Source organism: Bacillus rossius, chromosome 7, assembly GCF_032445375.1.
Source record: "Bacillus rossius redtenbacheri isolate Brsri chromosome 7, Brsri_v3, whole genome shotgun sequence".
Classification (NCBI taxonomy): domain Eukaryota; kingdom Metazoa; phylum Arthropoda; class Insecta; order Phasmatodea; family Bacillidae; genus Bacillus; species Bacillus rossius.
In genome coordinates, this window is record NC_086335.1 from 10,707,895 (window position 1) to 10,728,592 (window position 20,698).

The window sequence follows — 20,698 nt, forward strand, 5'->3', positions numbered from 1 at the left end:
AGTTGGTGAAGATACCAAACCAGATGTCCCAGGAATATTACCAACACTGTCATTTCCACTCGGTTCTGAAGGCCTGGAGTTAGCTCGGTCAGTTGTTGCAGCAGTCAGTGGAATATCACCGACAGTGTCATTTCCACTCGGTTCTGAAGGCCTGGAGTTAGCTCGGTCAGTTGTTGCAGCAGTCAATGGAATATCACCAACAGTGTCATTTACTCTCGTTTCTGAAGGCCTGGAGTTAGCTCGGTCAGTAGTTGTCTTTTGGGTGACTGTATAAATGTACTGTAGGTAACTCTGTATAACATTTAGTGTGCATAAAAATACTATTTTTAATTTTAAAAGTCATTTGCACAATTGATCGAAAAGATGGTTAAAACAGGAAACTGATTGGGCAGACGGGGTACTACCCCGTTTTACCCATTACCTGTGTACCCTGTTTTACCCTACATGCAGGTTCTCAAGCAAAAACGAAAACAGAAAATCTTAACACCCGTCAATTTCATCGGTTACTATGGCACAACATAGCAAATATAATACTTTACTTGAATACAACTTACCATAAAATATATCTGCAACCACTGATTAAATATTGTATAGCCAATACACGCTAAACATTTTAGTGAAACATCATAAATTTGTAATTTCCATTATTACGCACGAAAGAATATTGTGCGACACTTCATACTACCTCACTCTAGTGACGACGTGTAGAGGAGTAACTTACCAAACGTACACACAGATAGCAGCACGTGTACGGAAAATAACAGTGGTACCCCGTTCTACCCAACTACCCTGTTTTACCCAACTCTCCCCTACTACTTACGACTACGTTTTTAGTGGAAGGGATAAAAAATAGTGTTTAAAGGTAAAAAAAAAAGTATTTCCTATATTTATCATATAATTTAAAAAAAATTTCTAACATATTCAATTGAGTAAAAAAAAATTCGCAATATTTTCGGTGCATGGAAAAAGAGGAAATATTTATTCGATATTTTGTAATATTAGAGTACATCAATATGTTTAAATGTTCCAGAAGTTTATAGAAATTTTCAAATTATTTCTCAAATTAATAGATACTTCAAAATCTACCTACGCCTATAGGATGTGCCAAAAGGTATTTTTTTTTTTAAATTTGGGATTTACATTTGATGAATTCTATTAGGTACTGAGTTTAAAGGAAAAGCAAGAAAACATCCTCAAACATTATTTATTTGATTGCAGAAGACGGTCCAGCTCTAAAACAACTTTAATGTCTGCAAAAACTCAAATTTTGAAATAATCTAAACCCTCACTTATCAAAAAAAAAATTTTAATGTAGCTTATGTGAATAAAATTATGACTTAAAAAATACTAAAGAAATTATTTGTAATCTATACATTATGAAAATTGAGCAGAATGTCCCCTCGAATTAAATAAATTTATTAATTAAGGCACTTAAAAAACTAACATATTTTATATTTGGAAGAAATGATAAAATATTAAAATTACATACTCAAAAATTATTAAAAAACGATTTCTAGAAGTTTTACTTTACTCACACCCATATATTTACTTAAGAATGATATGCGATTTCCGATTTTTGTATTTCGGGGACACTCTCTGTGCTAGGCCTGTGTAGTTAAGCTCTCAGATTAAGTAATAAATGGGGGCGGGGGGGGGGGGTTGCCTGTAAAGTCTTTTTGCGGACAATAATTTTACTTGAAAACGTCATAAGAAAACATTGATGAAAAATTGTAACTTTTTAATTTTCAAATATTACTATTCAATTTTTTGCAAATTTTAATTTAAATAATTTGTTTAAATATATACACGAACAATTAATTTAAAAGCCCGCCTTAACCTGTTTGATATTATACAAGATTTTTTCGCACGGCAGTTGGCCGGTTCTTGCACGCTCGGCTCAGGCGGAACGTGACATAGTCATGCTTTTTCGTGCGTGCAGCCGGCATTCGTTGATTTATAAGACGTTATCAGGTCAAAAATAGTTAAGCACACGTTCGTAAAACTTGTTGTGTCAGCTAGCACTAGGCGTGTGCCGGTGTGGGGTCAGGGGTCACGTGGAGCCCTCGTGTTGCAGTGCCCCCCACCATCGTGGACAAGGACACGAGCACCGACATGGTGGTGCGGGAGGCGTCCAACGTGACCTTGACCTGCAAGGCGGCCGGCTACCCGGAGCCGTACGTCATGTGGCGGCGCGAGGACGGCGAGGACATCATCTACAACGGCGACAGCGGTGACTACCTGCCCCACTCTCCCCCTCCGCCCTGGCTGTTGTCGCAGCTGAGTCGGTTCAGCGTGTTTGCTGTGCATTTATATTGCTTCGAGTCACTTGGTTTCCTCAAGCTTCTTTGTTTATAGTCAATATGTTATTCTTCTTTCTTTATTTGTAGGTTTTCAAATTTACCTTAATTATTTCAATTCACATCGTGGCGAATTTTTTAAATACTATTATAATCTTCAAAATCTTTAAAACATAACCTCATAAAACGATTTTAGTCTAGTAAATATTTCAATGATAAAAAATCTTTCACGTTATTTACACTTCATATGTTAAATATAGTATATTTAATTTGCGAATTTAAATAATGAAAAAAAAAATATTAGATCAATCGAAAAAAATTATTTTAATAATATAAAATTAATAGTTTTGATCGAAATGATTTACAATATCTATATAAATAATTAACATTTTCAAATGTGGTAAATTTATGTAATTATTGGTTTATGATTATTTTTAAATATTTAGTTACGAAATTAAAAAAAAAATTATTTAAATCATAGTGCCAAACTTTATCTTAACACCAATATTAGTAAGGAAATAGAATTTTGTACTTATAAACGAACTTATTTTTATTTTTGGGAAAAAAAATAAAATTGATCTACTATTTTCAGCAATGCAATATTAACTGTTGAAATGAAATTTTTATGAAAAGTACTTATTACGCCTGGTTCATGTGACATAAAAGTTTAAATAATTATATTAAATTGTTCTTGTTTGGTTAAAAATGACATAAACTATTTGTGTTTTGGTATTAAATATCTCAAATTTAAAGAAATCAAGAAAAAAAATACTTATGTTTGAAGGGAATTTAGTTATCGGTTCATTATAATTTATTTTTAATATGAATTTTGTTCGTTTGAACAAAAATATTTTTAAAATTTTGTCAACAAATATTTCCTTACGAATTGTTACTTACTGAAAATAAAAATTTTGTAATTTTTTTTTAATTCAACATAAATTTTAAGTTTATATCAGCCTTCTTTAGTATAGAATTAAAAAAAATTGTCTTTTAAGAGTTAAAATAACTGATGTGATAAGATTCGAAACAAACAGGAAATAGTACCTACTACAAGATAAATTAGATGTTTTGATTTTGTTACACATTTTATTTGAAGAAAGTTTTAGAATGTTTTGTTAAAATGATTTTTTTATGAATATTCAATGATTTTTTTTTCCTTTTCCGTTCTTGTAGGCCTACGTACCCAATATAAGCAAAAATATTGAAAAACAATGTCAAGAAGGTAAATAACAAGAGTGCAATCTTTTGTCTTGTCAAGACAGGTAAAGCACTCTTCATTCTTAACCTATATATGTCTTGTGTTTCGGGCGAGAGCTTCTTATCATCCAAGAAAACACATTTACGAAGCCTCGGTGAAACGTGGAAAATTTTACAAAGCCAAGCGCGCCCGCTTGTCAAATACATTATGTATGTGAATTACTGTCCAAAAACAAAGGAGCTACGAGAGAGCATGCGATAACAAACTTACTTCTCAGCCATTAGGTTTAGTGAGACATGAAATGTGAGCAGAAGCCATCTTTGTTCTGACAAAAGATATTACTTCATACCCAGTTTCAGTTTACTTTATGGGATCTTTTTTGTGTGATAACTGAATACAGCTAAATATGTTTCTAAAAGTTTTGACTAATTAACTAAGCACACATTTAAAACAAAATAACTAAAAATATAAATTGTCTAATAACTCTTTTTTTTCAATATTTTACCACTAATTCGGTACAAATAAATGTGTTCAGTTAATTTTACAAATTAGCAACATTAAATCTAATGATAACTAAGCTTAAGATATTAAATATGAAAAGATTGTAAACACATTAAAATACAAACTTTTCTTTAATATATTTATAAGTCCATCGCTAAGGAGTAAATGTTGGTTAATTTTATTTAGTAAAAACATACATGCTTCTGAATACATCACAGAAAAAGTTAAGAAACAGGTGTTGACTATCTTAAATAAATTAACCTAGTCTAAGTTTCAAAATTTTCGCTTTTTCATTTTAATGAGTAAAAGCCGTTTGTTTGGTTTTAAACCAGCTAAATATTTATCTCTTTCCACAAAATAAGATTGAAGAATCTGGCATTGGTAATAAAAATTCGAACAAAATTATATAAATTTAAAAATTTCACCTAAGGTGGTAAAAACAAGTTACGTTTGGTACCTTTTGTGCAACTGTTATCACCGAATTCTAAAAACATAGTATTTTTACAAAAAAATTAAACAAAAAACCATAAAATTTGATCAATTATAAGTCTTTGTGATAAGTAGGAATACTTAAGAAAATTTTAAGATTGATTTTCTTAGGTTTAAGTATGACTATTCATCTTCTTTTATGGTAAATATGGAATTTGTTAAGTGATATATTTATTAAAACTATAAGGGTGTTCTCAAATTTTTTAATATTTTTATTTTGGAGTGACGGGTGGAAACAATTTACGTTTATCATTATGAAAAAAATATAATATTAAACTAAAAATTTGGAAGTTGCCTTTTTCGAGATACAAAAATTCAGGCATATATTTTAATATTTAAAAACATTTTTACAAAATAGAATGATAATAGAGTAAGCGTATATTTATAAAATTTTAATGCATTGCCGAAATTAAATTAACTTTGAATTTAAACACATGCAAAGAGCATACAAAATAAATAAGCCAAAAAATTATATATATTTTACAAAAAATAAAATCTCGTATATAGCTACCACTTTATTATATACTATGTAGTTATACCTTTTACTAGGGGCAGGTATTTTTTGCGGATAAATCTGAACGCCTATTAGACTGCAACAAGGTATACGCGTACCAGTGGTTTTTTTTTTTTTTTCCTTTCGATTGGCGGCCGTCTGTGAGAGAAGTCGTTGCCTTTCTTGACTGAGCCACTCAGGATGCGTTTGCTTTCGCACTGAATTACTCTGATTGGTGTTGTATTAATCAACATGTACCTGAAAGAAATTCAACCAATCACGGAACACACACGGTGCTACAGTGTTTTAACTTATAAGTAGTCTCGGAATCTTTTCGTGAGATATGCATGGCCCTACCTATTTTTTCGTTCGGATGAAATTTAGAAAGAAATATTGGTTCATAGGTGATCGTCAAGTATATTTGTCACAACTTAGTGGTGGTCCTTGTGATAGTGGTGGTGGTAGTGGTGGTTGTTGTAGTAACGGCGGTGCTTGTTCTTGTGGGAGTGGTAGTCCTGTTGGTTGTGATCCCAATGGTGGTGTGGTTGGTCCCGATGGTGATGATGGTCCCAGTGGGGTTGATGGTGCTGGTTCCATTGGTGGTTGTTTTGGTGGTAATGGCCTCAGTGGTTGGTATGGTGGCCTTTGTTATGGTGGGTATCAGGTTATAAGAAAAAATATTATTTTTCCAATTCAATTAAAAAGATTTTTTAATCGCACACATAAAAGACGTTTTAATATAAATATAAAATTAAACAAGAACACATCGTTTCTGTAGGTCAGCCTACCGAAACATATAAAAAATTTAGTTATGGTATTTATGTTTGCGTAATTGTGATATTATAATGTTCTACAAAATTAATGGTACCATTAAATGAGAAAAATTTTTGACATGCAATTAGAATTACCTAAATTAATCCTGATTTTACAATTTAAAACTTTGTGAATTACAATAAAAGCTTTAGCAGATTTTATTTCCAATCATTTCGAACCGATCAGGTAACATTATCTACGTTCCTCTGGATTCAAGTATATAATTGACTAAAATTTAGAATTATATATTGAGTTATTTAAATATCTCAAATTAATACTTATATTTTTAATTTGCTTGTTAAAAAATCTTTATTTGTGGATGTTGGGATAAGTTATTAGAAGTACAGCAAACTTTGTCAGAGATCTGGGTCCTGGATATGGATTTTGAATAGGGCCAATTACCGACTGGCATCTTCAATTATGACGACACTATCGCACTCTTGGTTACGGTCGCCATTTTGACCTTGTTCTTTGACATTGACCTTGACCTTTCATCTTGACTTTAACCTTTAATTTTTACCTTGTTTTAGACTTTGGCCTGGACCATTACAATACAAAATGAAATTTGATCTTAACTTTTTTCCTTTTACTTTGCCCTCGAGATTCAACCTTGAATTTTATTTTAACATTTGACATTTGACCTTTTTCGTTATCTTGAATTCCGCCTTCTAGATATAAAGTGCCCTTCTCACATACGATGAACTTTTAATTACTGAAAACCTATCATCATATTTTTTTCTTTGGGATCTCGTTACGTTGTAGTAACCCAGAATGTTGTACCCCGACTTGGTGGAGTGCACGCACTGCACTGTGGTACTCGTACACAGTGGCGGTGGTGACTAGCAGATCATAACCACTCCTGCTCACTCACAAACATTTCTCCTTCAAGGTAATCACTGGACGTGTACGGTATTTATTCACATACAGGGGTTAAACTTGTGCATTACGCTGGTTTTTTGTTATAATAGTTAGTTATCCTAGTAGGGTTCTTTGAAAAGGAGGGGGGGTGTAGATGCGCCTGCCCTCGTGGGCGCAGCTTGCTGGCTAGACGTCTGCACGGCCTGTCTCCGGACTGTCGCTGTATTATTCAGAGGAGGATGCGGCCTTTCTCGATCTTCCCCCATCTTCCCCAATCTTCTCCCTCATGGAACACTTCGTCGTCGCCTGGCAGTGGAGCGACGACACATTTCTGCGGAATCTCATTCATGGCGCCTGATTGGTCGCCCATGGTCTTAAGACAAGTATCACACGACATGCGGACACCATAAGGCTCGCGATACACCCACGGGGCTGAGTTGGCCGGGTTTGTGGCCAGGCCTGGAGACGCTGTCGCCTCGGGTGTTATCGTGAACTTACACTGGCTTGTAAGTTACTGTAACACCCCCTGGAGCTCTGCACAAGCACACAGGCTATACTTATCCGACCTCGGACAGGATTGATTATTTTTTTTTTAACCTAACTTAAACTAAGTGTATTTTGGAGGTGTCCGGGTTAGGGAGGGACCTAGGTGCGTCTCAGGCCGAAGCCTATGCGCCTAGTCATGCTGGGATTAGCCATGCAGGGAGAGGGTCGCATGCATCATGTGCTAGGAGAGGATTGGCCAGCCATGGCAGCGATTGGCGCCATGACTAACTCCCCTCACTCTTAAATCTAGACTATAACTAGAGATAGGTTGGGCCCAGTTAAATCCTGCATAGACGCAGGGCAGCCTGGCAGGCTTCCTCGTACAGGAATGTGCATGAATAATACGAATGTTACCGAAGATGGTCCACTATCTCCCGATCATTGTCGTCGAGAGGCGAACACGCCTGAACATGCGCGATTACTCACGATTGGCAAGACACCGGCCAGCCACCACCAAAAATCGTAGTCTCATAATAAATACATTCACCCAATCTCGGCTATATAAGTACATTACCATTTTATTTTTTGTGTTAAAGAAAACAGGCAGTGATATTTAAATAACATAATTTTTTAGTGAAAACTTATTTAGCAGCGTTGAGCGATTTTTGGCAGCGGAAACACTTATGGGTTTACGTCACCGAAATGCTAGTGACGTGTTGCGCCAGAATGGCGACGCGCACCGGCCTGTGTACATGTATACGCATATATACACTAATACATTGTATATACTCGACTGTATCATGTGCGTGTTGGACAATTTTTTTAATGGGCAAAATCTTGGGAGTTCGCGTCACCGACATGCTGTAGTAGCAGTAGGTGAAGTTAATTTGACCACGTGAATACATGACCTAGGTCTGACATCACTGGTAAGTCATAGCTAGGTAATTAATTTTTACGTAATTTTTACATACCACCTGACATCTGTAGTAACTAAAAAATTATGTAAGGATAAATTATATCATGCTGACATCGTACTGATATAGTACCAAAATCATTTTCATACGTACATTTGACGTAGAAATGATGTCATATAACACATTTAAAAATAAAGTTTTTTAAGTTTTCACTTCTGTTGACAGTCCCCATGACTGGATATTTTTAAAATATAAATTGTGTTAGGCATGCAGTGAAGTCATGAACTAGTGTACCAACGTGATGCGACTCATGAGCTCGTCGCCTGCTGGTTGCAGTGAACGTGGTTGACGGCGAGACGCTGCAGATCGTGAAAGTGAGCCGCCTGCACATGGGGGCGTATCTGTGCATCGCGTCGAACGGCGTGCCGCCTTCCATCAGCAAGCGGGTCGTGTTGCGGGTGCAGTGTGAGTACTGAGGTTTATTGTTCTGCTGACTGTGGTGTATATCAACAATGGACATGAGAACAGGTGTACAGAGACTGTGCAATGTATGTTCTGCAAGCAGTCAATAATACTTTATATTTGAATTATTATAGGACAAACGTTAGCAGTAATGTTCGTCTTTAGCAATTGTTGATAATATTTTTAAATTAGATATTTTAGTAAAAAGAGGGGTTTGACTGTAAAGTCGGTTTAAGGACGATAATTTTTCGTGATAACGTCATAAGAAAACTTTGATGAAAAATTACAAACTTTTTCATTTTCAAATATTATTTTCAGTTTTTGCAAATTTAATTTAAATAATTTTTTTAACTGTTGTACTGCAACAATAGTCTAGTTCAGATTTTATATTTATTCGTTTATTTTAATCATAGTTGTGTCACCTAATATTTTATTTATGTTAATTACATGCTCTTTGGTTTAATTAATGTGTATCTATGAAATACAAACTCTATGGTATAATATGAACATTAAAATCCAACAATATGAGAGACCCCTCTAGAGACAATTGAGTTTTACAACGGTAAAGTAATATTTGATGGATGTTTTAATTATGTAACATTTTATGGTTAGTAATATTGTTATTTTTAATTTAAAGTGAATATTATGTTTTGGTGTTATTGTTGAGCACCTGATTCAAAAGTTAAATGTAAATTAAGTGTAACTGTCACTAGATTCCGGCCAATGAGGAGCCGCCTTGCCAACAAAGGCATAAGTTTTAAATAATTTTAAAAATGATAGTTTTTTAAGATGGCTTCGATGGGACTTTCATGCAGTATATCAAAAGAGATAAATATCAACAAGAATGTAAGCTGGAAATAGGCATCCACACAAATGGACGATGAGGATTGATTGAATTAAAGTGTATAATTATTGGTAGGGCTTTATCAAAACGATAAAGTAATAAGGAGTGCATATTTTTATGTGAGTAACATATGCCCTATTTTCCACCATTCATCTTTGGTATGGAATAATTGTAAAATACACTAACTAACATTAAATTGGATCTATTGTTGTGATTTGAGACTTTGAAAAGACTGTAAAATATTTATGAACACACAAAATCTATAAAAATTATTATTTTTGTTAAATACCCATTAACATACGACTTGGTGATCTAGAGGTCCAGGGAGACGTTTCTCTGTGTATCTACCGACCAATCAATAAGAAAACTGAGAACTAGCCGAGGTAAAAATACAAAACTGTGTAAAAATAATAAATCCTAGACTTTGAGAGACATTTGTTAATTTGGAGTAAATGTGCGCAACCTAAATCCAGACGTTTTTTTTTTAAACTACATGTGTTCTGGAGTGCCAACATCTTTGTAGATTTTATTATAATAACATTAACAGTAATTCTTGTGCTGACAGAGATAGAGCTACGTATTTTAATTAATTCAATTTATGATTTTGGATTCCTTTTGTTCCCTAGAATAAAAAAAAATATGTGTGAGCTAAATCTTAATGTTTGAGAGTAATTTGTTTTATAATAATAGAAATACCCATGTCCTATGGTATTAATACACACTCAAGCTTAATAAGGGGAGAATCCTGGCGCCCACAAATAGTAATAATATTCAGCACAATAAATAATGACACTACACCAGTAAAAGCAAAAGTAGTGGAGAAACATATTTACCAGTTTCATATTAACAGGTAATAACGGACTATAATAATAAAAAGGAGTCAGAGAGAAAGAAGGGACAGTGGCTAATATCCTCGACACTGTAATAACGATCAATTAGTTATAGAAATAAACTGAAATCAAATCAATGTCAATAAATTGTTAATTTGAAATGACGAATTTGCACAAATAAATCAAATTTTTTTAAATTGTTGCTTTTAAAAAGCCCGCCTTAACCTGTTTGATATTATAGAATATTTTGTCGCACGGTGGTTGGCCGGTTCTTGCACGCTCGTCTCAGGCGAAACGTGACAATGAGTCATTATTTTTCGTACGTGCATCAGGCGTTCATCGATTTATAAGACGTTATCACGTCAAAAAAATAATATTTATTTAAGATGAAATCAGTGACCTTTCAGAAATAACCGAATAAATTTAATAACTAACTGTCCATGCCATTAAAAAGCATAATATTTTTGAATCTTTAAACAGAAAATTTAAATTTGGCTTAATTTTTTGTAAACGATTTTCACAACATGATATCAGATGATTACTGTGGTAAACCTATATCAAAATAACATTTCAGCTTCAAATGATTTCCGAAAATACAGATTTAGATTACTGAATTGGGATTCAATAATGACCAATTAAAATATGACTTAAATGAAAATGTAATGATTAACACAATAAATTATATTTATTTCTTTTAATTATTCAAACCCTTAAAAAAATAAAGCAAATTTAATTTCCTGAACCATTTTTCCGTGATGAAAAATTTTTCCCCAAAATTTTTTAATACTTGATTTTAAGAAACATTTATAAAGAAATAAATTAAGAGCAAATGTTTATACATTTTAGATAAATGTTAAAAGAAAAAAAGAATGGAATGGTTGAAATTTTAATTGTATTAAAAAGAAACAAAATTCTGAATCAAGCGTTTAATATTTTATTTCATTTAGAAGAAATATTTTTAATCTCGTGATTATAATAAAATATAAGAGTTAACAAACTTAATCATAAAAAAATGTTTGCCATTGTCCTTGTAAGCAATTCTAGGATAAAAATTTTTTTTCCCATTCTCTCAGCAATGTTTTATATTTTGTGTCTAGAAATTTAACTTGTGAATCTATTTGTTAATATACCTATTTTGATATTTAAAAAGTTATTGTTCTTTATATTTTTTAAAATTTGAAATCACTTTTTTCGGTATTGATATATTATAATATCAAAAACCAATTTTAAACAATGTTATGATATTGGTTAAATAAACAAAAATAATAAAACATTATTTATCAACCATTCATCAAAAAAATACTTTAACATTTTTTTAAATGACCATAGGTGTTTGGATTTGATGTACATAAAAATAATCTTATAATATATATGTTAACGAATGAAATGATTAAAATAAAAACATATAAAAATTGTAAATGTACAATATAATTACTGTATACATGAAGGGTGTGTTTTCCTGGTGGGATCGGCCTCATTAAAACAATGTCTGGTTTCCTGTAAGCTTTTTTTTCGTTAGAAGGGACTGTCTGCTGACGATTTAGTAGTCGTCTGGACGTTTAAATGGGAAGGTTATTGAGGATATTTTTATTTACGTATAATTAATATGCACTATATATTATAAATTATTACACTAATATTCAATAAATAATTCTACGTATTAAAAAGTGAAATAATTTTTATGTTTTTTAATTTTTTATTAATTAAAATTTATGTAAATTATTTTACTAAATTAGTATTTAGTTTTATATACATTTTATGATTGAATATTCAGTATTGATTTAATTTTTTCTCAATTGGCCGAGTTTATCCTATACCAACCGTATTCAAAATATCGCACCTGCTTTTTTATTGTTTAATGAATTTTAATTAGTTGTATGTGATATAAGGGTTAGGTTATTTATTACGCTAAGTAAATATAACTTGTAACACACGTAGCCTAAATAAGTACATTGGTTTTTGTTTTTTTGTTAATTTTTCACTCTGTGCTGATTTTAAAACAACTTTCATAGCCCCCACCATCCCAACGAATAGCAAAATCCACAAGCATTTTAAAGTTAAAATAGCTTTAAGATAAAAAATAATCTGCTGATAAAATGCTTTATTTTACGGAAATTTCAATGGACATCAATTGACTTGATTGTATTAATATGCAGCCCTACCTCTTGAAGACACGTTACTGTTCTTGTTTGCAGTCCCACCGATGTTGACAATACCGAACCAGTTGGAAGGCGCGTACGTGGGCCAGGATGTGGCCCTTGAGTGTCACTCCGAGGCCTACCCGACTTCCATTAACTACTGGACCACCGAAAGAGGCGATATGATAGTCTCAGGTGAGTGCCTTCTATCAGTTTCACAGCTGAACATGAGGGGTTTCTTTACGAATGAAGCATCCCTCCGAAATTGTAAAGTTTTTATTTCACTTCAATGTAATATTCCAAGCTAAAATTCCTTCTTTGGTACCAGTGGCGTAGCGTGCCATCTCGGCGCCTGGACGGGAGACCCATTTTGCCGCCCCCATTCTATAGGTGCTTAGTTAAAATTAAATTTCACATGCAATGAGGTACCTTTTATTGAAGTTAAAATAGGATGAGCGGTTTTACAAGCGGATTCTACGGGCCTTATGAGCAGCGAAGTCAGAAATAACTTTGTCAAAATCAATATTAGCAGCCAATTCTTGTTCAATCGACAATATAGCCAAGTTTATAGTCTAGCGGAGCTCATAGTAGATCTGAGGTAATTGTGCCACTGCCCCGTTGACCCTTTAGACCCCTGGTGCGAAACTATAATTTGTGGATTTTTGGGATTTAAATTAACGGACTAATAAAACTGAAACTGGGATTTTACGTTCAGCGTGTTTCATCCAATCCCTGCCAGACCTAGAAGAAAAAAGGCGTCGACCGTTAGAACATGATTTAACTGAGAAGGGCTTGTAAACCCATAATTTGTAATTTGCTAAATTTTTGGTATATTTATTTGCGTGTTAAGGTGTGTCAATTTTTTGCTAGATTTCGCCTATGTTAATTAGTATTTACAGCGGTGATACGCCCGGTGCGTATCTATATTTGTATTTGTATTTGTATTAATATGTTCTTATATATTTTTAATGCCTTTTTGGTAATTATATTTAATTTTTGGAGCTCAAAAGTATATGATCAAATTATAATTTTTTCGGGGAATTGTTAAAGTATTTTTTTAGTATTATTATATAGCTATTTTTTATAAGTAGTAATAGGGTAGGTATTTTATGATGGATGCGCCGATTTGTGATGAAACGATTTTATGATATATATATATTTATTAAATGTTGTCATATAAATTTTGCGTCTTTTTAACTTGCTGCCTCCTCTCACTGTTCGCAACCTTATTAGTATTTTTTAAGCCTGCTATTAGTTTGGGTTTTAATATTTTTTTGGGTTTACCTGCGCTCGCGGTACGGGGCAATATAGGAGTTTTACTGTGTCCCGGTTCGCGGAAGTTGTTTGGTTTGCCCTGGGTTAAGGTCAAACTTTACAGTACAATGCGTAGTACTAAATTCAATGAGTGCGAAAGAGAGGCATCGACACGGGCCGACGCGTGAAACAAAAGATTTTGTATGAGTAATTAACATAATAAGGAGTGCCGCTCAACTCGGCTCGCGCGCGCCGGGCGGCGCGACGTGATGCGATGTTGCCGTTCGTATGTAAACAAACAAACGTTATAAAGAGCTCTGTCAGTGATTTCGCAGTTTTTCTTTTAAATAAATATTAAAAAATAGTTGGTGCGCAAAATGTTAGATAAAAATGGAACATTATAGTGTGTCTGACACATGTTATGAATGAATCATAGATCAGATCTCAACCCGCTTTACCGGCGACCCGCCCCCGCGGGCTGCCGCCCGGGGCGGGCCGCCCCCTCCGCCCCACCCACGCTACGCCACTGTTTGGTACACCGATTAAATTTTTTTACATATAACGTGGAAAGTGGCATTGGCTTAAAGAATTAACAGACATGTATATTTTTACGTCTGAAATGATAGGTCAGAGTTTCACGAGGAAAAAAATTCTTGCGCATGTAACAAAACGAAATACTAAATGACTTGACGAAATAGTAATTAAGTTTTTGTTATTTCAGAACCATGCACTGTGTAGACTACCTGCCAATTAAAGCAATAAATAATCTACAAAATAGCCATTAGGAGTGTTGTATTGTAAGGCAAAAAAAGAGATATAATAAAAATATAACATACTTGTAATTAAGCAAGCAAGGTGTGCAACAGTAGACCTAGCTATATACATACCTAAACTGGGTTTAACTTATGGTTACTTTTCTGAATTTAACACTTTGCTCCTATTTACAATGTATACTACAAAAAAATTTAAAAAAAAATATTTTTTTTATTAAGTAAATCACATAACTAAAAATTTTCACAATTATCATATAAAGCGAAATTAAATTTCTTTATAATTTAGGCCCAATGAAAACAGTAGTGTGTAATAGCAGGTCCGAGCCCAGGCGTCAGGCGGTGGTTGTGGTATCGGTCCGCCATCTTGGATTGTGACGTCACGGCGGCCATATTAGATGACCATGACCATGACCTTTGACCTTGACCATGAACCCGATGGCCATTCTGGATCCGCCATCTTGGATCCGCCATTTTGAATGCCGTAATTATGTTTTCTCGAACATTCCGCCATTTAGTTTTCCCCCATTTTGAATTATGATGTCACTGTTGAAATTTCCGTTACGCCCGCCATATTGATTTTTTTCTGTTCCACTGGAGGCCGCCATCTTAGATACCATCGTCTTTGTTTCTGTTGTTTGTTCCTAGATAGCGACAGCGTCGCTCTTGATTTTTTTCTGTTCTGCTGGAGGCCGCCATCTTGGATACCGTCGACTTTGTTTCTGGTGTTTGTTCCTAGACAGCGCCAGCGTCGCTCTGTCACATGACATAAGTTCGATGTTCTATTACCTTCCATAGCTATTATTGTCCTTATTGACATATTAAATTTAATGTTTTATGCAAAATACATTGGAAGCGCTGTGATTCGAACCATCACAGCTCAGATCTTTAGGTTGTAAAACATACGCCTTTAACCGCACGGCCATCGAGACATTTACCAGACTGAGAATTTAAAATGCTATATATAAAAATAACATGCATATTCGTAATTGTATTTTTTTTAAATTTTAAGTATTAATAGCACTACCTGTTCGAGACAGAACAACCATCTTGTATTAAGACGTAACTGTTGCAATTATCGTTACGGTCACCATCTTGAAAATCCGTAATTTTTATGTTAGAAAATCGGGAAACTTTTTTAAATAATTAAAAAAATTAATCAATCGAATTAAATTATAAAAATCTTAAAAACTACTGTTGCACTTATCGTTACAGCCGCCATCTTGAAAATCCATAATTTTAATGCTAGAGATTCGAGAAAATTTCCAAAATATATTTCGTGTTGTTTTGCACTTCGAATAGTTGCTAATGTGTTGTTACAAAATATACACCTTGATTCTGATGAATGTACAGCCAGTCTATCACAATTCCTGAGGTGTCGTTTTAATCTTCCATAGTGTATAAACTTTCTTAAACACCTGTTGCACTGATATTTAATGCGTTCAGAGTTATTACTACAATTGTGTATTACATAATCACATAATTTAAAGTTATTGATCTTCTCACAGTACGAACAGTTGGGTGATGGAACACCGTTTAATGCTCCTTCCTTCATCAATGACACTGGAACTGTTAACAACCATTGTAACACTGCTGACATGTTAACTTCGGAAGCCTTTGAGGTCTGCTCTGCGGAAGATGTTGCACGCGTCGAAATCTCCTGCTGTGCTGAGAGAGTAGGTGTAGCTGTAGACGACGTTTTCATCGTGCTCTGCACTGATGATGGTAGAACTTCGATCCCGGTCGGTGTTGATAATGGTAATGATGTCATCGAGTTTTTAAGAATAGCTAGATACTGGTCTATTAATCAAGTCTGACTATCCGATCCGTTCATCACCGCAGCCAGAGACAGACTGAAGTTCATATCACCAGGGTCTCACTTATATATTCTCATTAGCTGGTTCAACACATCAGTCAAAACAATAACAATGTTCATTATAATTGCACTTAACTTTCTCGGAGCATTTTTTATAATGAAGATCTAATCTATCGAGACGTGAAATTATTTACCGCACTTATTACACTGAAATTGTATTCTTTGAACATTATTCGGAAAACTGCTTCTTTCATGTCTACACGCGCTTGAAGTGATATTAAATGATGCGCCACAGTATTTGCACTGATGCGAAGTACGCTCTTAATTAATTGAAGTCTCCTTTGCAGTCGGTATCGGGATCTCCACAGCTGTCGACACCGCAGACATTGATCTCTCCGCTGTCGTGGTCTACTCTGCAGCCGGTATCGGAATCTTTGACTCCATCATCGTTGCTGTCATCGAGGTCCCCGCCGCTGACGGTAATCAGTCTATCCCGGTCGACATTGAAGCAGTAACTAAATCTCGTGAAACTTACTGAAGAGAGCTGGTCCGTACTGCACCGCGGCCAGAGGTGGACTGAGGGGCCACTCCTCTGAACCTCGCTTATATACCCGCGGTCTACTAGAATTTTACATGAGTCAAAATATTGTCTGTATTTTAAATAAAATTTTTATTAGGTACCTAAAAATTATAGAATTAAAAAAACACACGAGTTCACTTTTACACATTTATTTATAAAAATTACACAAATGCATGTTAGGTTAAGGAATTAAGCATTTTCGCAAGCAGAGCCTTTAATGTTCGTAAACTGCCTCGTCGACTCCGGTTCCAACTGGTTTGCAGGTCACGGGATCAGGAACACAGGTTTCCAGCTGGTCATCTTCTGCGATGTCGTCATCTCTAGCGAGACTTGGTCGATGGCGTCTGTGACCACATCTGCGCCTTGGCTCTACTGCAGTGCTAGTTGGGACAGATTCACTGCCTGAACTTCGACGACGACGAAACGCTCGTCGTTTGGTCGTCTGCGTAGAAGCATCACAGGTAGCAACAGGTTGCAAGATGCTCATGTTTGGTGTTGCACGTGCAGACGAGACGACTACCTCAACGATGCTAGCAGGAAGGATTGTGTGCGAACTCATGTGATAGACGGCACAGTTTCCAGGTTCGCAACAATTTAATAGCTGCTGAGTCGGTTCTTAGGACACAGGAAAGTGCGCAAACGCCAATGCTGAGCACCTCCATCACAGGTTTCTGTATATGTACGAAGATACCCGTTATCCCAGTAGCTGTACTCGACACTGCTGAAGCTAGGTCGTACGCTCACGTACACGTTAGCAGGATGAAATGTAAACATCTTCTTGCAGGTCGAACGACAACCGAAGGCACTAACGGATGTATGTATTTAATATATGCAGGATTCTACTAACACTGTTTGTGCCATTTCTGAATTAGCTGCGAGTTTGTACAGGTACAGACACGTTTAAACTTGTCACATGGCTGCACGTCGTATATTGCACTAAGCTTGCGCATGGAAGAACAGCCATATTCATCCTGCAGTTCTGAATTTCAACAGGAGCTTCACACAGATCTCGTAGCCATTTCTTCTGTTCTGGTCCGGCAACGAATATTGTTTCGTTTTGAACTAGTAAACCTTGAAGTGTGTTTTTCACTTGGTGGTATGGGATTTTTCCTTCGTCCCACTCTATTCCGTGATAATATTTACATAACCATTCATTCGACCATTTACTTTTTTCGTCTAGAATTTTCCAAGGATTCGGAGGTCGGAAGTTGGGAGTTAGAGTCTTGTCTCCGGAGGTGACACTAATTTCCTTGAGCATGAATCCATTTTGACTCTGGAAACCTTGCAGGTTGCAGTACATCTTGTCGCTAGTAATGCTCGGTCGTAACTAAATTATTATCGAAAACGAAACTGTATTTATGTCAGAATTTTCACAAGTTTGTCTCGACAATTGTACGATGCAAGCCGATCGTGAAATATCAGACAAAAAGCATAGGTGTTTGGTGGAATATATCCGGTAGTCGTTATCTCGATCCTATAGTCGATGATGTTTGAATTTATTCGATCATCCTGTTTGGAAACATCAAACACCATTAACAGAGCCTTGTTTTTGAAACTGTCGGGACTCAGTGTCGGTGTCTGTCTCCGGCCATAGTAAGCTTGCTGAAACTTGGCATAAATTTGATATGCGAGAAGAAATCTTCCACTTCCAAAGGCCATGTTCATGTCAACGTACGGATAGCTTTCGCTGTTTTAAAATATTTTTACATTACATATATTTGACAGTTATCGAATACGGAGTAACTTATTCCTGCATTGAGCTGTCTTCCGGTCTGAAACCAGACGATGATGTATCTTGGTTTTTCCGTAGCAAAGCTGGACATTACTATCCAATTGATACGCTGACTATGAGGCAAGCCAGGATAAGTTTCCAGGCTCCAGGATCGGAATGGCACATCGAAGTTCTTGCCATTTTCTATGTTCTTCAACATCTTGACTCGTTCAACGGTGCTCACTTGGATTTGGCGCAGCATCCACTCGATAGACTGTAGTGTTAGTGAGACATCTTGAGGGTTTTCTGCAGCAGCGACAATTGCATTAATGTGCGTGTTGGCTAGAAGCAGTAAAAGCTCTTGTTTCGAATTAATGATTTTATGCTTATAGTCCTCAGCGAATCCAAGAAGCATGGACAGAGGAACACAAACCTCTTACTTCCCTTCGGCATAAACCTGATGCTTATATTCATCCTCGAGAGCCCAACCGGCCATCTTTGCAGCAGATAGTTCATTTGGCGTGAGCGAAAGGTAATTTTTATAGCAGATGAAATGCCTACATCTCTCGTCTGGTCTACCTCGACACCATTGAGTACATATGTAATGGGCTTGATAAGGTGAAGGATACCATTGCAGGATATTGACGTCGTTGTCGGATGCGTACCATCCGCTTTTGTCAGCGTGCCTCTTATACGTAGAAATGACTACGAATGTTAAGTACAAGTATCTTGGGGCTCTACAGCAATAATTCGTACTTCTGATTGTAGTGCGTACGGTCCGAGCAGGAAAGGCTGGTACTCGTGCAATTCTATTTTCATAATGCTGTCATCAAAAATTACCGGATCTTCCACGTTGAGGATTTCGTCTTCCATATTTTTTCGGCACTTGTCCAATACTAAGAAGATACTATATGCTGTCAGGTGTTAATGCACCGATATCTGGTAGAGAACTGTTCTTATTCAAGCCAAAGCTATTACTTTTATAACTGGTCGGTTTTACGAACTTTATGCCCATCGCTTCAAGTGCAGACGTAATGTAATTTCTTCGTCTTGAAAATTCACCAATCGTCATCGCTGGTCAAGGATTCTGACGACGACTTCGTGTGCGCACTTTACGACGACTGGAACGTAAATTATACTTTGCGGTACTTCGACCAGTTTATATCCTGGCGGGACCATCGGCGAAAACTCGTGCAGCATATTGCTTAGTCTTCCGTTGAGAAACGTTCCACTTGCCAAATTACAGTTTATTCTTATGACATTCACAGGCAAAATGTTTACTGCGCGTGTAGTTTCGTACCTTCTGCCTGTATCATACAGCTTTAATTCGAATCCGAGCATCGAACCTATAGTCCCAGGTTTTGTAAAGTCGACAATTTCATTGCATGTTAGAATGCTTTTTTGAGTGTTTGGATTTCCAAGCAGTTGTAAGTCTACATCCTATGGTAACATATCCCTGATGTAATTTGCAATGTCGTCAATTTCGTAAGAGCCAACAGGTAACTGTATTTCATGAGCGGTCCCATCGCTTTTCAGGAAGCAGATCTTGCAATTTTCTTCGTCGATATTCGGTATGGCATTATACGTTTGAAAATCTACGAGTCCGATAAACCATACTCCGTCTAAATTTAGAGGCGGAAAATGAACCGCACTAAGCTCAGATGCGTGACCATTCAAGGTAAGTGTTATCGACATGAATAATAATATATCAACACTGCACAACCTTTAAGTAGCAATTGTTTTTGTCAGCTAAATTTTTTTATTAAAAAGCGAAGACACAAGTAACCGCAGTTTGTTTTCAATAGGCTTCTGTTCCGTTTCATAACTGTAGAACAATGTAGTGGTCCGGCCCAGGTACCGCTTAAGTTCTGGCGGAGGCTGTAAATTTGCAAAACTTTCGTAGTACTCGGCCATTTTTCCAGACTTTATGTACGCCACCCAGTGCGTGCCGCGACCTGCCGATGTGTTCAAATTAATGATGGCACAATCGTTGGTTTTTGGTTTGCTGGGCAAAGTGTCTTGCATAAACACGCCGCAGATATTTGGTATTTTCAGTTTACGTGCGTACTTTATTAAATCTATATTGGTGAGCGGAAGTTTCGGCAGATAATTTAGGATTTTCGTTTCTTTCTCATGCCTAGGCCTGATTTGTGATGACGTCAGTACAGTTCTGCACCTTATTTTACCCATGGCAATGGCTTCCATGCTGGCACTGTGTTGTTGTGCTTCTTTTAACTGCTTGCG

General features: G+C 35.7%; 1 protein-coding gene across 2 annotated transcripts in view; it reads left to right on the plus strand.

Annotated features, from left to right (window-relative positions):
* LOC134533674 (lachesin-like) overlaps window positions 1-20,698 on the plus strand; it is a 780,301-nt gene that overhangs the window by 559,945 nt on the left and 199,658 nt on the right. For both annotated transcript variants that reach the window (XM_063371220.1, XM_063371221.1), the window contains exons 5-7: window positions 2,075-2,230; window positions 8,386-8,514; window positions 12,381-12,518. In XM_063371220.1, the coding sequence (XP_063227290.1) occupies window positions 2,075-2,230; window positions 8,386-8,514; window positions 12,381-12,518 (423 nt within the window). The remainder of the gene's footprint in view (window positions 1-2,074; window positions 2,231-8,385; window positions 8,515-12,380; window positions 12,519-20,698) is intronic.